The following is a 25,042-nucleotide window of genomic DNA, read 5'->3' as shown; positions in this document are numbered from 1 at the left end:
CTCTCTCTCTCCCCCCCTCCCTCCCTTCCCTCTCTAAAAATAAATAAATAAAATCTTAAAAAAAAAAAAAAGAACATAGACTTAAATGTGAGGATTGATGAGGAGTTTTCAGTTATTACTGTCAACTGTGTGGTAGGCACTGTGCTAACCACCTTAAGTAAATTACCTCTTCTTCTTCCTACAACTCTGTGTAATAAAGAGCTATTAACCCCTACTTTATAAATGAGGAAAATGAGGTTAAAGTCTTTGGAGACACGCAGCTGGGAACTAACTGAACTAGGATTTGAACATTGGTCTCTGACTTCAAAGCTCATGTCTTTCCACTGTGCCACATTAGAATTAAAAAAATAAAAAGAGAAATGTTGCCAGACTAGGTTTTGAAGTCTTTCAAGTCTTGCCTAAGGCTAAGAAACAAATACTCTAGAAATACTTTTTACATCCTCTCAACAACAATAACAGTAAATTTTTTTGCTTTGGAAAGTGGGAAGTGTGTTCTTAATTTTTCAGAAGAGAATGCCAATTTTCAAGGAGTTTGAAGCTTTACTTTGTGGCCTTTGGAGATAATTTCTGCTAAAGAATTAAAGCCACGTTACATTTTTGTTGAGACATATCAATCACTTCTTGGATGGATCCCACAGGTCAGATGAAATTAAGCCATAAAGTATAACTGAACACAGGTCCAGCTGCCCACTGCTTCAAAAGCCAATACTTAAGAGTTTAAGAGGCAGGTGCTGATGTGAAAGGAAAGTGGTTTTATTTCAGGTGCTGGCAACCCGGAAGATGGGAGACTCATGTCACAAAGCCCATCTCCCTGGGAAGATAGGGGACTCATGTCTCAAAGCCTGTCTCTCTGGGAAGATGGGGGACTTGCAGCTCTGAGTGCATCTCCACCTCTCATTGGAGGCAGAGGTCTTTATAAGGCAGGAGAGGGAAATGGAAGTAGAACAAAGAGATCAAGGGGGAGGGGGTTGCAAAGTTCTCCATGTGCAGATGAGCACAGTCCATTCTGATGAGAAAAGTGATGGTCCGGTGGGCATCATCCTGGTTTAGTCATCCTGGTGTCACGTCATCCAGCTTCACGTCATCCTGGCTCCATGGTCGAAGGTCAGCGAATCTGGAGCTGGGATGCCTGAAGGTTGGGGTCTATCTTTTGAAGTTAGTTCCTAGATTCTTATACAAACATTCTGTTTATCTACAAGCTACATACTAGAGTCAGCATTTACAGAAACTGTCAAAAAAGGGTAGGGTGGCTTACAGTTTTCCACTGTTAATGCCCACTGTTACAGAACCAGTGTAGGGATGGCAAGTGTTTTGGTAATGCTGTGCCTGAATCTGCATTACTTATGCTCTTTTAATCTTGGCTGCCTGGTCACAATACACTCAGGGTATTCAGTACTGTAATCTAGAGCCATTCTCAGTTGTTCAGAATTGGCACTCAAGATAAAAAACTGCAATTTCATGGGCCAAGTGGTCTTTAATCCTAATAACAGTTTCTCTTCAGTCATATAAATTGGATTTGATTTATGTCTTTATTCTAACAAATGCTGCTTGTTCTCTTCAACTTTTGCTTCACAAAATCTTTCCAGAGAGCCCTGGCTGGCGTAGCTCAGTGGATTGAGCGCGGGCTGCGAACCAAAGTGTCGCAGGTTCAATTCCCAGTCAGGGTACATGCCTGGGTTGTAGGCCATGACCCCCAGCAACCACACACTGATGTTTCTCTCTCTCTCTCTCTCTATCTCCCTCCTTTCCCTCTCTAAAAATAAATAAATAAAATCTTAAAAAAAAAATCTTTCCAGAGAAGTTGTACTCTCTTTTTGCTTATTCTAGTCACAAGAATCAGTTCCTTTTTTTAGCAGAGTACAATGCTTGGGTTGAATTGTGAATGCTCAGTAAATGTTGTTGACTAATTTAGTTAATGAATTATGCATTTTAAAAAATAATTTAAAAAATTATTTTTGCATTTAAAAAATAATTGTTTTATTTTATTAAGTGGTAGTCTATTCAGCAAGCATATATCCTTGCAGTTTTTATTTCTTTTGATCATGTTTTTAGGCATAGCACATACATATTTTAAAGTTTGTCATAGTTTTGGAATGAACGATTGTTGAACTACTATAAAATGTCAGTGCATTGGTATTTAACAGGGATGTCCTGATTTTTTTTGTTTTTCAATTCAGCTAATTTAGATGATTTATGGATTTATTCTAGCTCCAGAAATGATACTTTTTTTTAGCTATAGGGGTTAATTGTATTTTTAAAGAAAATATCTGAAAAATATTTACATTTTAAAAGGAAACTTTGTTAGTATATTACTAAATATGGCACTTCTCTGTTTCACATGATGAAATTATGTTTGCATATGATAGTATTTTGTCTGATGTTAACATCTGAATCATCGGAAAGAAATTCTAGTATAATTTGAAGGACCCAGAGCTTGATCCAAATAAGTCTCATTGTAGTTCTTGAGTGGATGTCCTACAGGACCTGTCAGTGTACGAGGACACTTTAAAAAAAAATATTTTATTTATTTATTTTTGGAGAGAAGGGAAAGGGAGGGAGAAAGACAGGGAGAGAAACATCAATGTGTGGTTGCCTTCCATGCGCCCCCTAATGGGTCCCTGACCTGGCCTGCACCCCAGGCATGTGCCCTGACTGGGAATTGAACTGGTGACACTTTGGTTTGCAGTTTGGCAGTCAGTCCACTGAGCCATGCCAGCCAGGTTACAAGGACACTGTTAAAGAAAAGACAACTTGTAAAGTTAAAATTATATTTGTGATTCAAACCCCTCTTCTATTGCAGTATACTGAATATGACTACATGACTGAATGGTTCTTACTAATTCCTCTTTCTTGTATTTTAGATTCTTTCAATGATCTATATAGTTCCCGTGTGATCTTTTACCTCTTGCTGCTGTCAGTGGTAGTAATAATAATAAGTATCTTCAATGTGGAGTTTTATACAGGTAAGTTTTTAAAAGTTAATTATCTTAAAAATAACTGAACTTATTAAGGGCAGACTCAGTGTGTTTTGTATATGAGTGTGTGTAATATAGGCTCTGTTTTATGTCAGTTTTACAAATGCATGCAGAATCATATGCTTTGAGTAACTTACCTTAAAATTTGAGTGCTAGTTTCTCTGTATGGGACAAACATATGATTTTACTTATGAGACACCTGGAGTAGTCAAATGCATGGAGACAGAACACAGACTGGTGGTCGCCTGGGGCTTTGAGGAGGTGGGTTGGGGGAGTAACTGTTTAACTGGGACAGAGTTTCACTTGGGGAAACTGGGAAAGTGTGATGTGATGCGATGTTTGCAAAACAGTGTACATGTACTTCTGCCACAGAACTATACACTTAAAAATGGTTAAAATGATAAACTTTATTTTTATTTTTTATTTATTGATTTTAAAGAGAGAGAGGAAGGGAAAGGGAGAGAGAGGAAGAAAAAGAAACGTTGATTTGTTTTTCCACTGATTCATGTATTCGTTGGTTGATTCTTGTATGTGCACTGACCAGGATTGAACCTGCAACCTTGGCAAATTGGGACAATGCTATAACCAAGTGAGCTACCCAGTTACGGCTAAACCAATAAACTTGAAGTGTATTTTACCACAAAAAAACTTAGATCTTTTAATTTTAATGGTTCACAGCTCATGTTCAAGTTGTGATTTAGCCGATGTAAGTATTATAAAAATGATGCATTTATAGGATATGAGATAAGGACCAGGTGATTTCTTAGGTCTTTCTCAAATGTGAAAGTATAATTCTAAGATTTTCCAAAAAAAAAACTTAAAAATGTTGTGTTTTGCTTGGGAGAATCACCTGCTAGATTCCAAGAGTTTTTTTTCCTCTCAGTCTGCCTTTCAGATTCCTTGAGTCTTTCCTTAAGATACAATAAGAAGTGTTTTTCTGGCAGTACTTGTTTTGACTGTAACATCATTCCTCTTTTTAGCTCTTCCGTAGTTTGTTAGATACAGTATAAAATTTCAAATCTTACTGTGGATTTACAATATTTACCCGTTTGCTTTGTTTTCCTAATCTTACTACTTGTTAACAGACCTTTTTTCTGTTTAAACCATGTGCAGAACTCTTCAGCTTACAGCATGCTTTGGTTCACACTGCCCTCTGTGGGCTTCTCTAGTGAAGAGGGAGAGGGGATAGCAGCATCTTCCCCGAAGTGCAAACAAAGCACCTAAGCCCTTTCCCTTCACACTTAATTTTCTACCTCCCCCAACTGCTCCACTGTGAGTGCATTAAAAGGGGAGTGCCTTCAGAGATAGGTTAGGGAACCCTGTTGTAGCTGTTTAAATGGCCGGCATCCCTCACCTCACACCTACACTCACCACCCCCAGCTCTTGTTCAGAAAACTTTTTTGGATTATTAGGAAGGTAATAGAAATTCCCATACAAACGTTGATTTTTGTATTCAGTGTTGTCAATATTTACCTAGTTTTTGGTTTGTTTTTCACAGATTGGCTGTATATTGCTAATTTTCAAATGCTGAAATAGAGATAACTTGCTGGAGGGCTAGCACTGTCTTTTAAAAATTATTTATTTTTTATGGCACATAGGAGATTGCCAGGGTAGGCGCCGTTTGAGCTATCAAGAATTTTAAAAAGAAATGAAAGCTGTTAATCATATTCTCCTTAGATTTCATCTCTCTAGATTCTTTGTTGTGTGTGTGTGCGCATCTCCTTTTATTTAATCTTTTCTCAAATTATTTTAACGTAGAATTTTTAAGTAGGAATTTTTTGCACCATATTTTACGTTGACTCTAGGCTTCTTCCTGCCCTTTGGAGTATTTGTGCAAGGATGAGAGGGAATCATTTAGGTCCCCTGAGGCCACCTAGCAGATTATAAAGCCACACTGATGTGTTCTCTCTGCAGTCGTACCCTCCATTCCCTGCTCCAGACTGGCACTGATAGGGAAGATCGTCCATCCCCAGCAGCTCCTGCACTCGTTTGTTCACGCCGCGATGGGAATGATGGTGGCTTGGTGCGCTGCGGTGATGGCCAAGGGCCGGTACAGTTTCCTCTTGGTTCCCTGCACTCGTACTGAGAGGTAGTGTTATTAATTTTTTTCCCTAAGAGATCTTGTTTAGTTACTAAGCCAAAGATGACTTGTATAGTTTACTAGTTTATGGACATTGTTTGCTTTCTACGCTTCTGTAGAAGGGGATTTTCTACATACATCAAATGTTTTTGATGTTTTATATTTTGAATTCAACAGTTTTTTAGAACCATTTTGTCCTATGCACAGTCCTATATTGGGTGCTGTTGGATTTATAGGAGTGATTCACACATAGGCTATACAAACTCCTTGAGAGTTGAGAATGAGAGGGGAATTAAGCTACAGACCCAAATGGATATGTAGAGAAATAGCAATGTGTGAGAAATAAGCAGTACTAGGAAGAAAGTGAGATGTGCAGATAACACCTGTGGAGAGTTCAGAAAGCAGGGAGGTGGCATTTTTTTCTTATAAATTTGTTTTTGTTAAGGTATACAAGATGGGTGGAATGGGCAGTACCCCACTAGGGAAATGTCCGTTCTGATCTTCCTGGTATACTTGCTAGGATTTTTTCTTGGAGCTGCTTCTCTTGCTGCCAGCAGCTTTTTCAGTTCCACTGCTGATGGGCTTGTCCTTGGAAGAGAAAGTCCTCTTTTTCTTGGACACATTCCTGTTACCTGCCTCTTCAGGATCACTAACTGATTTGTCTTTGGAGAAAGATCCCTTCCTTTTGGAAAGACTTCCACTGCCAGCTGTTCCTTCATGATCACTACTAACCCCCTCCTCTGTGGAAAAAGATTGTTTTCCTTTTTGGTTTGGAGAAAGCACAGATAGATGGGTCTTCTGTTTCACTTTTCTGAGGAGCCAACGATATGGCATTTATATTGGAGTTTGGAGGAAAGGTAGTATGGGAAGAATGAAGAAAAAAAATAATTATAACTACCCCCTCTAGTAAAATGCTTTCATTGAAATTTATACAGTTCTTGAACACATGACATTGATAAAAATTGCAGATCATTCTGTGACTTTAAAAATCAAAAAAGAGGCCTGGCTGCTGTGGCTTAGTGGGTAGAGCGCTAGCCTGTGAACCAAAGGGTCGCCAGTTCAATTCCCAGTCAGGGCACGTGCCTGGGTTGTGGGCCAGGTTCCCAGTAGGGGGTGCATGAGAGGCAACTACACATTGCTGTTTCTTTCTCTCTCCCTTCCCCCTCGCTAAAAATAAATAAACAAAATTAAAAAAAAAATCAAGTAAGATTACTGAAATAATCTTAAGTTCCCTATTCTCCACTGACTTTAAAACAATGTTCATGAGTACTACTGAATATTTGATTTGTTTTTGTGCCCCAGCCACTGTCATATAAGGCAGTTTTTTTCTCCCCTAACAGTGATACATTTTCTTTAGGGAAGAGGGTCCCCATGAGGGACTGCCCAGCTATAAGGGAAAACACAGAGAGAAGCTCGAGTTGTGGCACCTCTGTCAGGTGTGCAATATGGAGTTTATAGTTTCAGTGCAGGTGCAGTTCACCAGTTTGTAAGTAGTGTTGCTTACTATCGAGGGGACTTTCTCAACCTTACCAGATTTCCAGAAGACAGGGATAAAGAGTTAACTAAAGATCAAAATCTCATGTATCAGGGAAAAGGGTTTTGTTAATTTTTTGCCCATATTTACCTAAAGCAAATGATTTTGCTAGGATTTGGGGCATTTCTTAAGTAATTAAGTTAAACCTTTGTGTTAAATATTGAGCCTAAAACGGTGATATGTATCCCTGACTGTTGAATTAATAACCTAACTTTTTCTTTTCAGCTTAGATGGCCCCGCTGCACAAACCTGCTTAAATGAGTATCATCTTTTTTTCCTACTGGCTGGAGCATTTATGGGCTATAGTTATAGCCTCCTCTATTTTATTAACAACATGAACTATCTTCCATTTCCCATCATACAGGTAAGCTATCATTTGACCATTACCTTACGTCAGAATTTGGCATAGTTAAAATTGCCTCGGTGTATGTATTATATATATAACTGGCCCCATCTGATTAATTCAAGATTTGACCAGCGAAACTTAGGACTTGAAACTTAGATCCTAAAATCGCCATTTGAAAAGGAGAGGTTTGTTTTCATGAGATTTTAGCATGTGTTTGAGAGCTGTAGCCACCTTTCCCGCTGCCACTCTCAGAATACCGCTTTGCTCCGCTCTTTCCCTCCCTGCTAGGTAGTGGCAATTGCTGTGACCTAGCAGGGCTGGGGGAGGATGAGGATGACACTCATGCAAAGTTCCTCTGTGCAGCTGCCAGCTTTTTGAACCTAAGAACTTCATGAGCTTGAGGATGTGGAAGTAAGTATAGAATATGTCAGTTACTGTCTCAAATTACCTTCAGAACAAAGCATCATGTGTATAAATAAAATAGTTTCTGTTGGTTCAAGTGGGACAATTTAAACTACCTTTTAGTTTGGTTTTTTAAAGTCTAACTAATTGGGCAGGAGCTATCTCAAACTCAGAACCACCTCCTCTGGCAGGGGAGAAGGAGATCACTTGAGATTTCTCACTGTGACATTGAGGCTCTCCCCAGCCCATTCCTACAGTTTCCTGACTGTGCTGTTACTTGCTTCATTCCCACTCTGGCTGGCTGAGGGCTAGGCTTTGGAGCAAACATTAGAACCAGCATCTTCCCACTAGAACCCAGTTTGTTGAGTGGGGAGGGATATGTAAACAAATTATATGTCATGAGGTCATGAAGTATGAGTGTGGTGGATTAGGGTACTCTTGGTTTAACTAACCTTTTAACATGCCTGTGCCTGGGCACTTACTAGGACAATCTGATGAACATACACATACATCGAGGAGGCAGGGCACACAGAAAAGGGTCTGGCCCTTACCTCCCTGTAGTCTATGAGCATGTAGATAAAAAGTCCTGTTTAGCGATTCTTCACAGCTCGTGAAGATGAATTAAAAGTCAGCTTTGCCACCTCAAAATTTCATGAGGAGGAAGACTCCAAAATTCTGTATAGAAATATCCATGGTAAATTATCTTTGATCCAAACATAATTAAGAATATAGAGAATGGAGAAAAGAAAATGTTAGAGACAAGTAAGATACCCTAAAATCTGTTGTTCCTCTTTGGGTCTCAGTTGGAAGTGGCCATTTACTTAACATCTCAGACAAGCAATGGTGTGAGCATAGGAACAGTCCAGTAGTCTGCAGTTCTAATAAATCATTGTTACTACCATATAATGTCACATTTGTAAAATTTGACTACTAAAGTTTTCTGTAATTTCTTTGGCTTCAGGTTCCACTTTTGCAGAATGTTGATTTTTAACGTTTAGCCATTCAGTATTTGGCCAAAATCTGGGGATGTCTCTTGTAACCATGGGTGTACAGTGGTGCTTAGTCTGCCCAGTTGGTGCTGCTCCCTGAGAGGTGATGGTTGGTGCTGCAGGGGTTTTGGTGGGTGGATGCAGTGGAGTACAGGAGGCTAGATTTTGGTAAGAGTGGTTGAAATGATGGCTTTTGTGCTTGGGACCATAAAGTTTGGATCCATCGAGTTTGTAAGTGTCTTTGTTTGCCTACTTGGGTAATTTGGCCTCTTCAGAAAATGAAGGGAGAAGGAGGATACCACAGCTTTGCATTCTTTCACTAGTCCTACGAGCATGGCGCCCAGTGTATGGCTGTCATTTAGGCATTTTAAGTTGCTAAGGCAAGTAGGGTTGGTTTTCAGGAACTTGCAAGCTTGATGTGAGAAATGAGGCCCGTTCTTCTGAACCTCCATAAAGTGATGTGAACGTTATAACCATTCTTTATTCATTTTTAATAGCTAAGCTGACCAGAGAAAGTTAGACCTTAAAATTTATTATTATTATTACCATCATCATCATCATCATTATCATCCTTATTTTGGTGTTCCCTGTCAGCTAGCTTCTCAAAAGTATAGTGGTGTCATTTTTATTATAAACTATTCAGATAAACTGTAGATAAAGTGAAAGGTCCTTGGCCACACTGTGACCAGTCTCCATCCTTGCCTCAGAGACAGTGACTGGTTTAGTATATATTCTTCCTGACCCTGGACTGTACATTTACACACACACACACACATATATATATATACATATATATATGTATGTATCTGTAACATTATACATTTTGTGGGGTGAAGTTTCCATAAATAGTTTTATATTGTGCGTATTATTTAGTAACTACTTTTTTAATGTAAAATATAAAAAATTAGATCTTTAGAAAAATTAATTTTAACCAATTTGTATTAGCCCATTCAATTTTTTTCTTTAAATTTGCCTACACTACTAAAAGCAGTTGTATTGCCCTTATAAAATGATTAATGATAGACAGGGAAAAGTGGAACATTACAGGAAATAGAGGACAAAGAAATGGAAGTACACCAAGATGGGGTTTGGCAAGCTCTAAGCCAATGAGACTGTTTGAAAGTATTAAATAAGATGAGATAGATAGAGCCTGGCACGTACTAAACATTCAGTAAAGGGAGCTCATAACCAAACCACAGAAGAAACGCAGTAGGGAATTGAAAAATGCTTCAGTTTAGGAGTGTATCTACTGAAATGTCTACTTGCTTCCCTAGCCTCTCTATGCCCTGTGAGTAATGGTTAAAGCAAAAGGTGCAGTAGTAGAGAATAGTACGGAAACTGTGATGGTTTTATTGTGGGGGAGGGGTCAAAGGGAGAAGGTGCTAACACCCAGGTACTGCACAGAATAGTACAGTTACACATCTTGAAACTGGAAAATGTTTGAGTAAGCCAACGTACTTGAAGTTGTATGGTGAGTGACTAAGTACTCGTATGGGTTGCTTTTAGTATGATACTGTAGGAATCTGCAGACATAGTATGAAGGTACAGCTTCCACCTAAGTACTAAAAATTTTACTGTTCTTTAGCTTCTGAAATTCCTTAAAGAAGGATTGGCCCTAATATTTTAATAACCACAAAATAATATGTATCCTCTTTTACATATTATATATTAATGTATGATATATGTATTATTTTATACATATAAGAATATCATAAGTACAAAAGACCAGAATTTGGGAAGATTATCTATTGTTCAGTAGGTTTCCTTAGATTCTTTCTAATAATTCAAAAATATTTTTTTATTGTCATTTTAGGGACAGCGATGGGGGAAGGTCAAACAACTTATGTTTAATAAGTATAGTTTTTTTAGGAAAAATTGTGTATTTTTCTTATTTGATTCCTTTGTTTTACATCAGTGATTTTCAGTCTTTTTCATCATCTCATGGCACAAATAAACTAGTTACCTTTGCCAACCTGACCAAAAAAATAAGTATAATTTTGACTCATTCACACCAGCTGGCTATTTTTGTGTTGGCTATTGTGATTTTTTTATTTTTGTTTTTATTTTTTGCAATTTAAGTAAGGGAGAAGAGGTCACTGCCCTTGACTAAATAGTCAGGTATTGCATGTTTTAAAAATTCTTGTAGCACACATGCTGAAAATCACTGACTTAGATTGATAGAATTGGAAGGTATCTACTAAGGAACCAGTGGTTCAGCCACCGTATCTCACAGATAAGTAGAGGAGACAGGACCTGCTCGGTGTTGTACAGAAGGAGGAAAGCACTAGAACTCAGGTTCCCTGGCTCCTAGGCTAGTGTCGTCTTCACTGCCTACTATTTTTCTGAAAATAACATGTAAAAAAATGTAATACGGAGGCAATATATGTTATCTTGAAGATTGCACGCTCTGAAGCCAGCCTACCTGGATTAGAAATCTCAGATTTTCCTTTTTCTAGGTGGTAGTATTTGTTAAGTTATTTAACTTTTCTCTGCCTCCTTGATTTTCTCATCTGTAAATTGAGGGTAGTGATAGAACCTCCTTCATAGAATTCTTGTGAAGTTTAAATGGATTAGTGTATGTAAAGTGCTTAGAATAGTACTTGGTACATGTTAAGTGCCCAAAGAATGTTAGATGCTATTATTATTATTATCATTTTCATACTTTATCTCCATAGTCCTTAGTATAGTTTGATATTGTTAATTTTCTCACTTCTGATCTGTATCAATGAGATGTTAATATAATAAAAATATCTACTTTAACATCAGAAATAGTTGATATTTTGCTTCTACAATAGAATGAACTTTGTCTTTCATGCAATGATTGTAGTTTATGTGTGAACTCTTACAGTTACGTGCTTGCTTTAGAATGGAGTAGAACCTCTGTTTGGGTGTGTTACTTAATTCTGTTTTTCTTTTTCCACAGCAATACAAGTTCTTGCGCTTTAGGAGATCTTTGCTCTTACTAATTAAACACAGTTGTATGGAATCACTGTTCCTGATTAGAAATTTCTGCATTGTGTATTATTTTCTTGGTAAGAATTTATGCTTTTTATAGTATATATATTAGCGTGTAGCTCAGAAAATGTCAGTTACAGTCATTTTTTGTTTTTGTATGTTTCCTATATTTGTATACGTGTGATTAGCCTAACCGATTCATTATTTAGATTGTTGAAGAATATTTAGTTAAGGAAAATGTTGTTAAAGAAAATGTGGAATATACATACAGTGGAATATCATTCAGCTTTAAAAGAAGAAGGAAGTCCTGTCACATGCTCCAACATGGCTGAATCTCGAGGACGTTATAGTGCATGAAGTAAGCCAGTCACAAGACGTGGTATATGGTTCCATTTGTATGAGGTGTCTAGAGTAGTCCAGACTTTCAGAAACTAAAAGTAGGATCTGGTGGTTGTGGGGGTGGAGGGGAGGGAGAAGAGGGGTGATGTTGCTCAGTGGTTGTCGAGTGTCAGTGTTGCAAGGTGAAAAAGCCTCTGGAGAGCTGTCGTACAGCAGGGCACGTACAGCGTGTCCACTTAAAAGTGTGCCCACTTAATGAGTTAGATGGAAAACATTAATCTCAGTAGTAACACATAATAGTATAACTAAAATCCAATGTTCTAAAATGATTTTCAGATTATAACTTTTTCTGATCCTATTTTTTTCTGTGGATATAGTTTTACAAAATTGTTCTCATTGTGGGTAGGCCATTTTGTTGTGTACTTTTTCAATTGTAGTTTATATAATCCATTTGTCTACATAGTTTTCAAACATGGCATTCTAATGTTAATCCTTCGTTGTCTTAACCTACTACAAACAGCCTGGCTGTTCTCTCATACAGGCATACCTTGTTTTTTTAATGTGCTCCACTTTATTGCACTTCACAGATGTTGCTTTTTTTTTTTTTTACAAATTAAAGGCAAGACCCTCCACTAGCAAACAGATTATGTCTTGCTGTATTGCAGTGCTCTGGAGCACCTCAGCATCTCCGAGATGCGTCTGCAGTTGTACGTGTGCCTGCAGTTGTATGTTGGGCTGAGGGAGCAGCCATGTGGATTTCCATGGTCAGCTTTTTCTTTCCTTTCTTTCAAATTTTATTTCCAGTGTTAATTTAACACTTTTCATTTTTTTGTAGTACTTTGGGTTTTGGGGTTTTTTTTTTTTTTGGCCATTTTCCTCTTTCAGTTATTCATATTTGTAACATGTTATATGGTGATGCCGACTCGGCCTGTGGGGTCCATGTGCTGTGGCTGCAATGAACAAATTCACACAGTTTGCAGAAGTCTTGTGGAGAAAAAGGGACGGCATGGCTGCTCTCTGAGTGAGAAAGAGAGCACCCTGCCCGGACAGGCTTTTATTGCTTTTCTGGGTACATTACACTGAGGATGGTCCTTATTTATTATGCACAGGTTCAGTTTAGGTGGTTACTTTTTACAGATAACAAAGGAGAGGAAGTTGCTAATTACTACAAAGAGAAGGGATATTTGCAAATGCAAGGGAAAAAGTGGTTGAACTGGTTACACTCCATACTTGGGAGGTTTAGCATAGATTTTAGGAAGTTACTTTAAAGATATGCAGTAAACATTTGCTGCCTCAATTCTGGGTGAGGGAGTTTTAGCAAAAAGGAAGCCTCAACGCAGCCTATGTACAATGCAGGCCTGATTCCCCAAGGGAAAAGTGATCCATGGGCTCAGTTCCTGTTTGCTGACTCACTCCCCACCGGTTTTCCAAGTCAGGGCCTGGGCTACCTTCACCATGCCACATGGAACGGTTCCCTATAATATGGGTTTGCCATGGGAGACAAGGAGGCAACACAACTACATGCCTTGTTGTCTGTGCCTGAGCTAAAGACTGGTCACAGACAGACTTTGAAAGAAGAGATGTGATTGGTCATTGATCATGGTGTATATTCATTATCTACATACTGATTTGTGTACTGAAAAGCTAGAAGTACTGTATTGAGTTGCTGACAGTGACTATGCCATGGAAACTGAATTGTTGGAGGACTGGTCTTAGTGAATAGACCATGGTAACTGAAATATGTACATATTGGAACTGCAAAGCAAGGATTGCTTGTAATTAGAAATTATTATTTTTTATTGCCCATTCCTAATCAAACAATCCAGCATTTAAACTGAGGTCTTGGTGTCTAGTTGGCTGTGTCATCAATCTCATATTTCAAAGCATGATTAAGGCCTGGCTGGTGTGGCTCAGTTGGTTGGGCATCAGCCTGCCAACTGAAAGGTTGCCAGTTTGATTCCCGGTCAGGGCACATGCCTGGGTTGCAGGTCCAGTCTCCAGTTGGAGTGGGTGCAGAAGGCAGCCAATTGATGTTTCTCTCTAACCTCATTGTTTCTGTCCTCTTCCTCCCTCCTTTCCCCCTCTCTAAGCTCGGTTAAGGTTTGCTTTTATAACTTTTTATATTCATAGCTATGTATTTTTCCCCCCTCAGGCCATATTCCCAAAGCTTGGATTAGCACTGCTATGGACCTTCAAATAGATGAGTAAGTGCTCTATGAGAAGTCGAATTATAATTCTTCTTAGATGCCTTCATCCTTTTAGATGTTTGCTTCTTTCCAGATGTTTTGATTGGTGTAGCCTTTAAGATTTTCAAAAATTGTATTCATTTTTGAATAAGCGTAGTTCACATAGTCTGAAATTCCAAAGGTATATAAAAGTGTATGTGGTGAAGAATATTCCTTTTGCCCTGTCCCCAGTCACCCAGTTACTGTCCCCAGAAGTAAGCAGTAATTCATTTTTTGTTAGATACAGCTCTTACGTAAAAGGAGACTTGTTGAGTTGCGTGGCTTGCCTCTCTTTTGTTTTTCTGCATTACTTAGTAATAATTCTATGCTGTATTGTGCCAGACAGCTGCAATGCTGTGGGCATTATTCTAATTTTGCCTATGAGGATACCAAAATTGAGGAGTGTCATGTGACCAGTTGAAGGTCATACGTGGCAATCAGGTGTATTCCCGATGCACTTTGTACATAGTTGAAGCTTTAATCTTTATTGTGCAAATAAGTGTAAATTTCTTTATTAGCGTTTGTTCTTTTAATTATTATTTCACTATGAGACTTTTTGTGTCATATATGGACTGCACTAGTTTTTGGGAGTGGGAGCATTGGCATATATGGGTGTTTATGAGACATTATGGTTTCTTCAGTGTAGATGTCAATCTCTAACTTAAAAATCCCTAGGTAAAATTTAGTTTTGTCTTTTGCTGAATTGCTAGATGCGAAACCAAATGCATAATATGTATTATGTTAGCCTAGATTTTAAAGTGGGTCAAATAGAAAAAGAAGAAGAATAATAATTTATAAAAATTTAATGTAACACTTTTTTCCTCCTTTCACTTAAAAAATGTTTTGTTTGTACGTGACTGGTATTCTGCCCATAATGTATGCCAGGTCCTCAGTAAATGTTTACTTAAAAGCTGAAAATACCTCCATTTAATGTGCTTACCACTCCACAAAGTGAATGTCAAATAACTATGCTGAGCTCTCCTAATATAAGGTGTTTTAAATCTCATAACAGCTCTAAGAGGCAGAACAAAGAGATTAGGCCTTCCTTACACGATGAAGAAACTGAGAGTGGTATGGGTCAAGAGATTTATGTAATCACAACACTTATAAATGGCAGAGTCAGAGGTTCAAATCCTTTTTCACGGTTGCTTGTTGTGTGATTGTAGGATTATGATGACTTTGCTAATTGATCTATTCAAGGTTTTGGTAAGATAGCATTTCTTATTTTAAAAGTAAAGATTTTTTAGATAGTACCATGTGCATTTAACTAGTAAGAAGCTCTTTATAGGCTGTACAGATAGAGCTGAAATGTGGTCCAGGAGAGGTGCTAGTTATGTCGAATGACTTTTAAGTGTCAAACTACAAAAGCAGCAATAATAAACTTTTACTCAGCCTCCAGGGGTTGGCTTAGAGGCTTGGCATATTCTTCCTCCATAGTAAATGGCAGTGAAGGTTTTGCACACAGGGAGCTGTGTGCCAGTTTAGTCTACTCTTCCCTTTAGGCTCCTTTGATGCTCCCTGTTAGAAGGTAGTAGGGAAAGGACTCTGTAGGGGACAAAGTGAGAGAAGTCCATTACCATTATCATTTACAAATCGGATTTGTTTGTTTCTCAGCGTTGAGCCTCAAGTCTTTTAAATGCTTCGATTGTGTTTCCGATGGTATTAAACAGTAATTTCTGCTTTCATAGGCAATTTCATAGGCCTCTTGATACTGTGAGTGGCCTCTTGAATCTCTCATTACTCTACCATGTCTGGTTATGTGGAGTCTTTCTCCTGACGACTTGGTACATCTCATGGATACTCTTCAAAATCTATGCTACAGAGGTTAGTATTGAGTTTTTTGTTATTATGTTCACATTTTGGAGGTCACAGATTTATTTTTAGTAGAGCACTGATCAGCATGCTATTTTGCTCAAAGCCATTTTGGTAAATTGAGTTTTGGTCTTTCTTCTGACACTTCATTAGGGATGTATCATTTATAATCATTTACTTTGTTATTTTTTTTATGAGGAACAGTGTTAGTAATCTTAGTTGTTGGAAACCAAACTGAATGGATTGCTAGTGGTATCTATTTACTATGCTTTATCTACTATCTAATTCTTTTCTGAAGGTTTTCCTTTCTCTCCCATCTAGTATGAATACATATTGAATTTTAAAAATTTTTATGTGCTATTGATGTAGATACTATTAAAATTTTTAAATGTACAACAATAAAATATTTGTTCTTTGAAACTTTAAAAATGTATATTGAAGAAATGTTTTTTAATGAATGGGATTTACAGTGTTTTTATCATCCAAGTGTTTGTCTTGGAAAATGAGTGTTTCTGTTTCATTTTACCATTTCTATAAGTCTATATCCTTTAGTGGCTTCAAAGAACCTTTGTTTCTAAAATTTGTTTCTATTATTGGAAGCCAGAGATCTAATAAAACTGTGAGAGTAACATTTTAGAAAGTAGTATGTTTGGTTATATAACTCTAATACAACCTGTTTTTTCAAGGAACACTGAAGATGTTAATTTAGTTGTATTGCCTCCTTTTCTAATTAATTTCAATTAGTACTTAATGTAATAAAGTCATGAAAATATTCATTATCATAATCTTTTTGATTATATTTGATAGGCTCATCTGTTCCCTGTTCAACCACCATTTGCAGAAGAGTCAGATGAATGCCTCCCAAAAGTTTTAAACAGCAGTCCACCTCTCATCATAAAGGTACCAGAACTGTCCATCTTGTGTCTTTACATAGTCATGTCTAACTTATCTTATGGAAAGACTTAATATTTAGTATATTTAGGTATTTAGATATATTTTTTGAGGGCCTAGACTATTCTGGTAGTATTATAAAAATCACTTACATGCTACATTGAATGCAGTTTCACTTTTTCACTTTTCTTTCCAAGTGACTAAAATGAAAGTATGTACTGCAGTGTATGTGTACATGTTAATTCTATGTTAAGGATAGATATAAAAATATTTTCAAGTATGATGTACGATGATATTCATTAGTTTTTCATAAACTCTTCATGGTAGCAAAACAAATCACTGAAAACTATTTTTATCATTGGATCAGTATGTGTTTTTACTCCTGTAGTCTTGTTGGCCGTTATTATCAAAGGTGGTGCTTGGTAGTGTGTAGACATTCAGTGACTCACTTAAGATACAAATAGTGATAATGATCCTAAAGCAAATTTTAATCAAAGAATTTAAAGTAGTTGCAATAAATTTGCAAATCAAATTAAGTGGAAATAAATTGTTTTGAATTAAATTGCATTTTGAAATTTTAAAGTAGATCTGTAATATAAGCGATCCTGTTAAGAGGTCATAGTAATTAAAAAAGAATTGAAATAGTTAGAACCCACAGTTTTGATTGTACTCTGGAAGTTACAAATCAATAAGAAAATGAACCACTAAGGCTCCGATTACTGTTAAATATCAATTATGACTAGTTTAATAGATGAACAAAAGTACCTGTCATTCATTTGGTTATTTAACAAGTCTATTTACTGGGTAGGTGTTAGTCACTGCTAGTTACTTAGGGTATAATGATGAATAAGATGTGGAACAGCTTAAGGGAAAAGGCAGACAGACAAAAATAATGAAAATTTACTATGGTAAGTACCGTGGGAACCACTTACTCTGCTTGGGACCAATATGAGAAAGCTTCACAGAAGGGATGGTCTCTTAAGTGATGAATGAGAAGTCAGGGAACAAAATGAAAATTTTTGGTGAAAAAGTACAGCAGACATTGCATGTCTGCTGTGTGCTAGACACTACCTTTGAATGTGGAAGCAAGCAAGACTTTGTTCCTGCCTCACAGTTTGGTGGGTGGAACCAGATGAGAAAAGTAAACAGGCAGTAGTAATAAATTAAGTACCACAGTTGAGAACTGTGTGTGTATGTTAGTGTGAGGGAGGCCATGGAAAGGTCCAGGAGGAAGTGATATTTGAGTTTCCCGCCACAGAGGTAGGAGAACACAGAGAGTTCTATAGTTCCTTGTAGCTGGAACTTATAGTGGGTGGGGTAGCCTACAGAGGGTAGGGGCAAGGAAGTTCTGGAAGTCTAAAAAGGAAAGATAAGTATTATTTTCTTTATGAAAAATTTCATCTAATTCCCCCTTAGATATATTAGGTTGAGCCCAATTCATAGTTAAGATTTTGTATAAAGATTTAAAAAGTTAAACAATATGTATTTTTTCCCTTTTAGTATTTGGCCTTGCAGGACCTGATGTTGCTTTCTCAATATTCTCCTTCACGAAGACAAGAAGTTTTTAGTCTTAGCCAACCAGGTAATGCTAAAAGTAATAGACCTGCCCTGGCTGGTGTGGCTCAGTGGATCGAGCACAGGCCTGTAAACCAAAGGATCACTGGTTCGATTCCCAGTCATGGCACATGCCTAGGTTGCAGGCCCGGTCCCCAGCAGGGGGCACTTGAGAGGCAGCCACACATTGATGTTTCTCCCTTCTCTTTCTCCCTCCCTTCCCCTCTCTCTAAAAATAAATAAGTAAATAATTTTAAAAAACAAAAACTAAAAGTAATAGACCTGATTTGGCATGTGCATAGAAAGTGTTCCACTTTTGGTGAGGTAGGTATATTTAATAAAATATCACACATGAGTGAGCCCATTAAATGAAACCATGATTTAAATCTTACAAAACAAAGTGTTGGTGTTGTGGTTAGAAGTTACATCATCAGGAAAGGTATTTTTAAACTTTTACATTATTTGCTTCAGTCCCCTTATTCCCTTAACTTGGTAGGTTGACAGTTTTAGAGCAGGAAAGCAGTTTAAGAATCCTAAAAGTTTTAATGCTACCGGGTATCTTAAATATCAGGTGTTCTTATTCTCAGAGAGATTAATGGTTTAAATAAAGTTAATGTCAGAGCTGGAGGAAGAAGTTCTGTCATTGGACTCCAGGCGCAGAGCTCCCCCTTCCTGTCGTGTTCCTCTACCTCCCTTGAAACAAAGTAGAAAGGAACTAGATTAGATGGTGACCCAAAGGTGCTCTTGGCGACTCTGTTACTTGCCAACTTCCTCAAGACTGATGGAATTGTACCAGTGCTCTGTTTATTCCTGGGGGCGGAAAATTCCAGCCCCCGCCACCCCTAGGGAATAGAGAACTGGTAGCTTTTCATTTTCTGCCTGATCAGCTCTTCATTATTTTGCCAAACTTGCCAATTCCTAGATTGTAAAATAAACCTTACGTATAGTTAAATGTTACATGGAAATAAAATCCGGTTATATAAAAATATAAATGATCGAAGCTTCAACTTGACTAGAATCTAACATGAAAAATGTGGAGAATAACTAGCAATACTTTTCTTTTAAGATTTTATTTATTTATTTTTAGAGAGGGGAAGGGAAGGAGAGAGGGAGCATAATATCAATGTGTGGGAGAAATATCATTTGGGTACCTCTCACATACATCCTGCCCAGGACTGAACTGGAAACTCAGGCACGTGCCCTGACTGGGAATTGAACCCGTTACCTTTCCTTCACATTGCAGGATGACGCCAAACCAACTGAGCCACACCGGTCAGGGCTGTAGCAATTCTTTTCTATCAGACTTAGGTTCACTTAGGAATTCTCTATACATTAAATATTTTCACCAGATCTTTAAGGAAACTGTAACAGGGTGGCGTGTTCTCTGCCAGAGAACTAGGGCATATTATTAAAATTTAACTCGACCTTTAACATGGTTCTCTAGTGGTCCTGAGTTATAGCAGTACAAAACATTCATTCGCCGATGAAGCATTTTGTGTGCAAGTGAAGTGATGCTCCTCTTGAGTTGTAAACGGGAAATGTTTAAGGAAGGCTCTAAGTGAAGAGAAGGATTATTTGGCACCTAGGATGGGGAAACCAATTTTCAGTGGATTACTGCTATTCTTAATACATAATGAAGCACAGCTGATTTTCACAGACAGCTCTAGGACATAAAAGTCTTAGAAAATCAAAAGATAGTGAGAAGTAAGGGAATGAGAGTGTGGACCAGAGTAGTTTTAGTTAAATAATCAGCAGATATGTAAGCCCTTCAAGTATAAAGTATTATCATTACAAAATAATATGTAACTCCTGTGGATATAAGAGCAGATAGGGAGTGTTATACAAATGAAAATACAAGGAAGCACAGGGGATCAGAAGCAACAGTTTTGAGGTCACCAGGGGCCACGGTGTGCATCCCGGTAGACATGCTGGTGTTTGTTGTCTCAGTGTGTTCAGCACTGCTGGTGAAGCACCTGGGCGTCTGCACTCACACCGTGCTCTAGTGCTCGGCTGTATTACAGTGATCAGTTTGAGGGTTTTTTTTATGGTAAAATAGCAGTGCTTGTAGACTTCTGGGGAAATTATTTCTTCCAAATATTTATTGAACTCCTGCTGTGTATTAGATGGCATGAATATAAATAGTAGCTTAACTGAGAAAAGTGGGCCCTGATACAAAGCATTTCTAATTGGTTTTTCTCCTCATTTGAGAGACTACAATTATCTAAGTTTTAAAATTTGGTGTTTGGACCTCTTAGGTGGACACCCCCACAACTGGACAGCCATTTCAAGGGAGTGTTTAAATCTTCTAAATGATATGACTCAGAAGCTGGTTCTCCACCAAGAAGCTGCTGCTACCAATGGAAGAGTAATGTCTTCATCATACACCGTGGAACCCAAGAAAGCGAATTTTCCAGGTAACTGCTTGCATTACTAAGAGAGGGGAAAGCTTTTGCATTTTATTTCGTAAGAAAGATGATAGTTAATCTAAAGATAGGTGTGTGAGTGTGAGATATACATTTTTAGGGGAAATTGATCTAATATATGGGATATTGTACTGAACCAAGCAGAAGAACTTAGTATTATGATAGGTAGAAAAAATGAAGTCCAGTGTGGTGATGGTATTAAAATGATAAAAAAAAATGTTGGTTATCAAATAGGAGACTTCAACTTACCCTAATGCAAAGCCAGGTAAATCTTGACAAATAATACTGGATGCTATTCTAATTGCGGTATCCCAGAGACACAAAAAGTTGCTGGAAAATGTCCAAAGAGCAGTTGAAAATGATGAGTAATTTGGTAATTCATTGTTTTAAGATACATTCTTATACATAGGAATACATCTGCATGTTTTAAATACATTCATTATTATAAGATAGCCTAATACAATGTTAGTACTACTTCAGTTTGAAAGATGAAAGTTGTGAGGAAGAAATATAGGTGGAGAAACTTAATGCTATTTTATTTTACCAAATCCCTTAAGTAGAAAATGCCTAGGAATGTAACACTCTTAAGTGCCTTTTGGTGCTAAGCATTTACATAACACAAATAGGTGAGGGTGTGGTAAACTTGAGAGAACAAGCATCATCTGAAGGGGGAATATGAACTCCTGTTGTTTGTTTGTAAGATTTTATTTATTTATTTTTAGAGTGGGAAAGGGAGGGAGAAAGAGAAGGAGAGAAACATCGATCTGTTGCTTCTCATACACACCCTGACTGGGACCTAACCTGCAATTGGTGACCTATCGCTTTCTGGAATAATGCCCAGTCACCTGAGTTACTATGGTCAGGGCTGAACTCATGGTCTTTTTTTTAAAGAGAAGCCTAAAACCTAAAAAAATCTTACGTAAAATCTTCCACTTTTTAAACGTCAGTTAATCTTGATAGTTAAAAAAATTCCTCTGTGGACCAAAAGACAAACATGTTTATGTTATTACTCTAGAGAGACCATATACCAAAAACAAATAGATTACAATTGAAAAATGTTTGAAATAAGTTTATGAATGTCAGATTTTAAACAATGGCTTAATTTTTATTTTTTAATTGATTTTACTTACTTATTTTAGAGAGGGAAAGGGAAGGTGAAAGAAACAGAGGGAGAGAAACATCAGTCGGTTGCTTGTATATGCCCGGATTGGCGTACTCTGACTGGGAATCGAACCAGCGACCTTTTGCTTAGCAGGACGGTGCCCAACCAACTGGGCCATACCGGTCAGGGCCATGAATGTCAGATTTTAAAATATTCTAGAATGTTTCAGACATTATCAGCTTTCAGATTAGTATTTATATGTTGAACAAATATTTACTGACTGCCTTCCACATACCAAACAGTGTTCTAGAAGTCAGAGAATCAAAGATGACAAAATATTCTTGGAACTGACTTTTTAGTGGAAAGTGCACAGATAGTGATAAGACAATGTTACAGCTAAAAAGAAAGCTGTCAAAGAGGAGTCTACATGGGTAAGGATATTTCTGATAATAAAAGGAGGTCTTGTGTGTTATAAAAAAAGAGATTTTTATCCCATAGGGAAATGGAACCAGTAGAGGATTTTGAATAGCCTAGTTACATCAAATTAGCATTTTACAAAGATCATTGTAATTTGGGGTTGGAGGATTTACGGTATTGTCATTATTTTATTTTATTTTTTAAAGATTTATTTATTTTTAGTGCGAAGGGAAGGGCGGGAGAAAGATAGGGAGAGAAACATCAACGTATGGTTGCCTAGTGGGCAACCCAGGCATGTGCCCTGACTGGTAATCAAACTGGTGATCCTTTGATTCGCAGGCCGGCACTCAATCCACTGAGCTACACCAGCTGGGGCAGATTTTCATTATTTTAAATTGTCTTCCTAGCCCATCATGCAGACAATTCACCTCTAATTTTGAGGAATTTTTGCTGAGCTTAAAAACTCCAGTATCACTTTAAAAATTGAGTATTTGGGAGGACTTCCGGCAAGATGGAGGCATAGGTGGATGCACCGTACCTCCAAGCACAACCAAGATTAGAACAACAACAATTTAGAGGCAGAATAACACCCAGAACTGACAGAGAATTTATCTGAATGGAAGTCAGACAGCCAAGAAGTTGAAGTAGACCCATTCATCCAGACTGGTAGGAGGGGCGGAGACGAGTGTGGCTCTCGGAGTGTGGGGAGAGCTGGGCGCCTAAGGCAACCGGGAGCACGTAAGCCATCCGGGGTGCACAGCGGGTGGACCCTGAGTACGCAAGCGGCAACTGGCGGACCCAGTGAGGCTGCGATTGTGGACCAGGGTGGGGCGTGCAGCCCAGGATCCCAGGGAAGGGACTGAGATCCCAGGAGAGTGGGGCTGCCACCATCGTTCCCTCCCGCTCCTACCCCCACATACAACATCACAATCTAGCGACTGGGGTGCCCAGCCCCAGTGAACACCTAAGGCTCTGCCCCTCACCGTAACAAGAGTGACCAGACTGGGAAAAAAAAAAGGGAGAGCAATGGCTCAAATAGAAGAACAAATCAGTTCCCCAGAACTCATCCTTTTGAGCGACCAAGAAAGAGCTAACCTATCAGATGCACAGTTGAAAACACTGGTGATCCGGAAGCTCACAGCACTGGTTGATTTTGGTCGCAAATTAGATGAAAAAATGCAGGTTACCATAAAAGAGATGAAGGAAGATACACGGAGAACCAACAGTGAGAGGAAGGAAACTGGGACTCAAAACAATAGAGTGGACCAGAAGGAAGAAAAAAAAAACAAACAGGAAATAAGGAAGAAATAAGAATTCAAAAAAACGAGGAGAAGCTTAGGAACCTCCAGGACATGTTTAAACGTTCCAACATCTGAATTATAGGGGTACGAGAAGGGGAAGAGGAAAAGCAACAGATTGAACACGTATTTGAACAAATAATAAAGGAGAACTTCCCCATTCTGGCAAAGGAAATAGACTTCCAGGAAATCCAGGAAGCTCGGAGAGCCCCAAAGAAGCTGGACCCAAGAAGAAACACACCAAGGCACATCATAATTAGCCAAGGTAAAAATGAAGGAGAGAATCCTAGAAGCAGCAAGAGATAAGGGGACAGTCACCTACAAAGGAGTTCCCATCAGACTGTCAGCTGATTTCTCAAAAGAGACCTTACAGGCAAGAAGGGGCTGGAAAGAAATACTCCAAGTCATGAAAGACAAGGACCTATATCCCAGATTACTTTATCCAGCAAAGCTTTCATTTAGAATGGAAGGGCAGATAAAGTGCTTTTCAGATAAGGTCAAGTTAAAGGAGTTCATCATCACTAAGCCCTTATTTTATGAAATGTTAAAGGGACTGATCTAAGAAAAGAAGATAAAGAAAAAACATGTATAGTAAAAGGACAGCAAACTCACAATTATGAACAACCACACCTAAAGCAAAACCAAAAGAAACTAAGCAAACAACTAGAACAGGAACAGACCCACAGAAATGGAGATCACGTGGAGGGCTAGCAACAGGGGCGTGGGAGGAGGAGAGAGGGGGAAAAGGTACAGAGAATAAGTAGCATAGATTGTAGGTTGAAAATAGATAGGGGGAGGGTAAGAATAGTATGGGAAATGTAGAAGCTAAAGAACTTATAAGTATGACACATGGACATGAACTAAAGGGGGGAATGTGGGTAGGAGAGGGTGTACAGGGTGGAGGGGAGTGAAGGGGGAAGATGGGACAACTGTAATAGCATAATCAATAGAATATATTAAAAAAAAATTGAGTATTCAAAGATTTCTAATTGCCACCAACTCTTAAAAAAGTTAATGAAAATTTGCTACTTTAAATGTTTAATGTCTGATTGTGGTTGTATTAAGATAGAATACTAGTATATGATTTATCTTTTTGTCTTCTACTGTAGTGGCAGGGAAAATGTTCCTTTGTTTTTGTACACCAGACACTATAACTAAGTTGATAGAGTTAATTTGTGAAAAAGCTGTTTACAGATGAGATTTGTAGGGTCACATGTGTACGTGTTCTGGACAAATTGGTCTTTGGTGTGACTTCTGTTAATTTGAAAGAACTCTGGGGAAAATGGGATAAGGTTAGCTCTCTTATCTATACATTTTTTTCTGTACATCTTTTATTTTTATCATTTATGCTGTTTTGCAGTTGCTCCCACTTTTTCTCCCTTTCCCCAGCTCCACCCAGCCCCATCCTTGCCCTTTCCCAAGCCAGTCCCCGTATTCTTCTCCATGCCCATGGGTTGTGCATAAATGTTCTTTGGTTAGTCCCTTCACCATCTTTCATCCTGTCCTGCCCCCCCTTTCTGGCTGCTGTTGGTCTGTTTTATGTATCTTAACTTCTGTCACTATATTGTGACAGATCATTAGTTTATTGTTCGTTAGTTCATTAGATTCTATGTAAAAAATGAGATCATGTGGTATTTTTCTTTCACTGACTGACTTAATTTACTTAGCATAATTTTCTCCAGGTCCATCCTTGGTATTAG

At 38.1% G+C, this 25,042-nt stretch overlaps 1 protein-coding gene across 1 annotated transcript in view; it reads left to right on the top strand.

The window, feature by feature from the left end:
• Nucleotides 1-25,042, top strand: part of NDC1 (NDC1 transmembrane nucleoporin) — a 48,087-nt gene that overhangs the window by 2,799 nt on the left and 20,246 nt on the right. Inside the window, exons 3-11 of the mRNA XM_028512206.2 lie at nt 2,862-2,963; nt 4,890-5,064; nt 6,815-6,953; nt 11,250-11,358; nt 13,773-13,824; nt 15,534-15,669; nt 16,465-16,557; nt 18,049-18,130; nt 20,358-20,516. Coding sequence (XP_028368007.1) covers nt 2,862-2,963; nt 4,890-5,064; nt 6,815-6,953; nt 11,250-11,358; nt 13,773-13,824; nt 15,534-15,669; nt 16,465-16,557; nt 18,049-18,130; nt 20,358-20,516 — 1,047 coding nt within the window. The remainder of the gene's footprint in view (nt 1-2,861; nt 2,964-4,889; nt 5,065-6,814; nt 6,954-11,249; nt 11,359-13,772; nt 13,825-15,533; nt 15,670-16,464; nt 16,558-18,048; nt 18,131-20,357; nt 20,517-25,042) is intronic.

The sequence above is a fragment of the Phyllostomus discolor genome, chromosome 5, assembly GCF_004126475.2.
Source record: "Phyllostomus discolor isolate MPI-MPIP mPhyDis1 chromosome 5, mPhyDis1.pri.v3, whole genome shotgun sequence".
NCBI lineage: Eukaryota > Metazoa > Chordata > Mammalia > Chiroptera > Phyllostomidae > Phyllostomus > Phyllostomus discolor.
The sequence above is the reverse complement of the archived record's forward strand: the minus strand, read 5'-3'. Positions and strand labels throughout refer to the sequence as shown.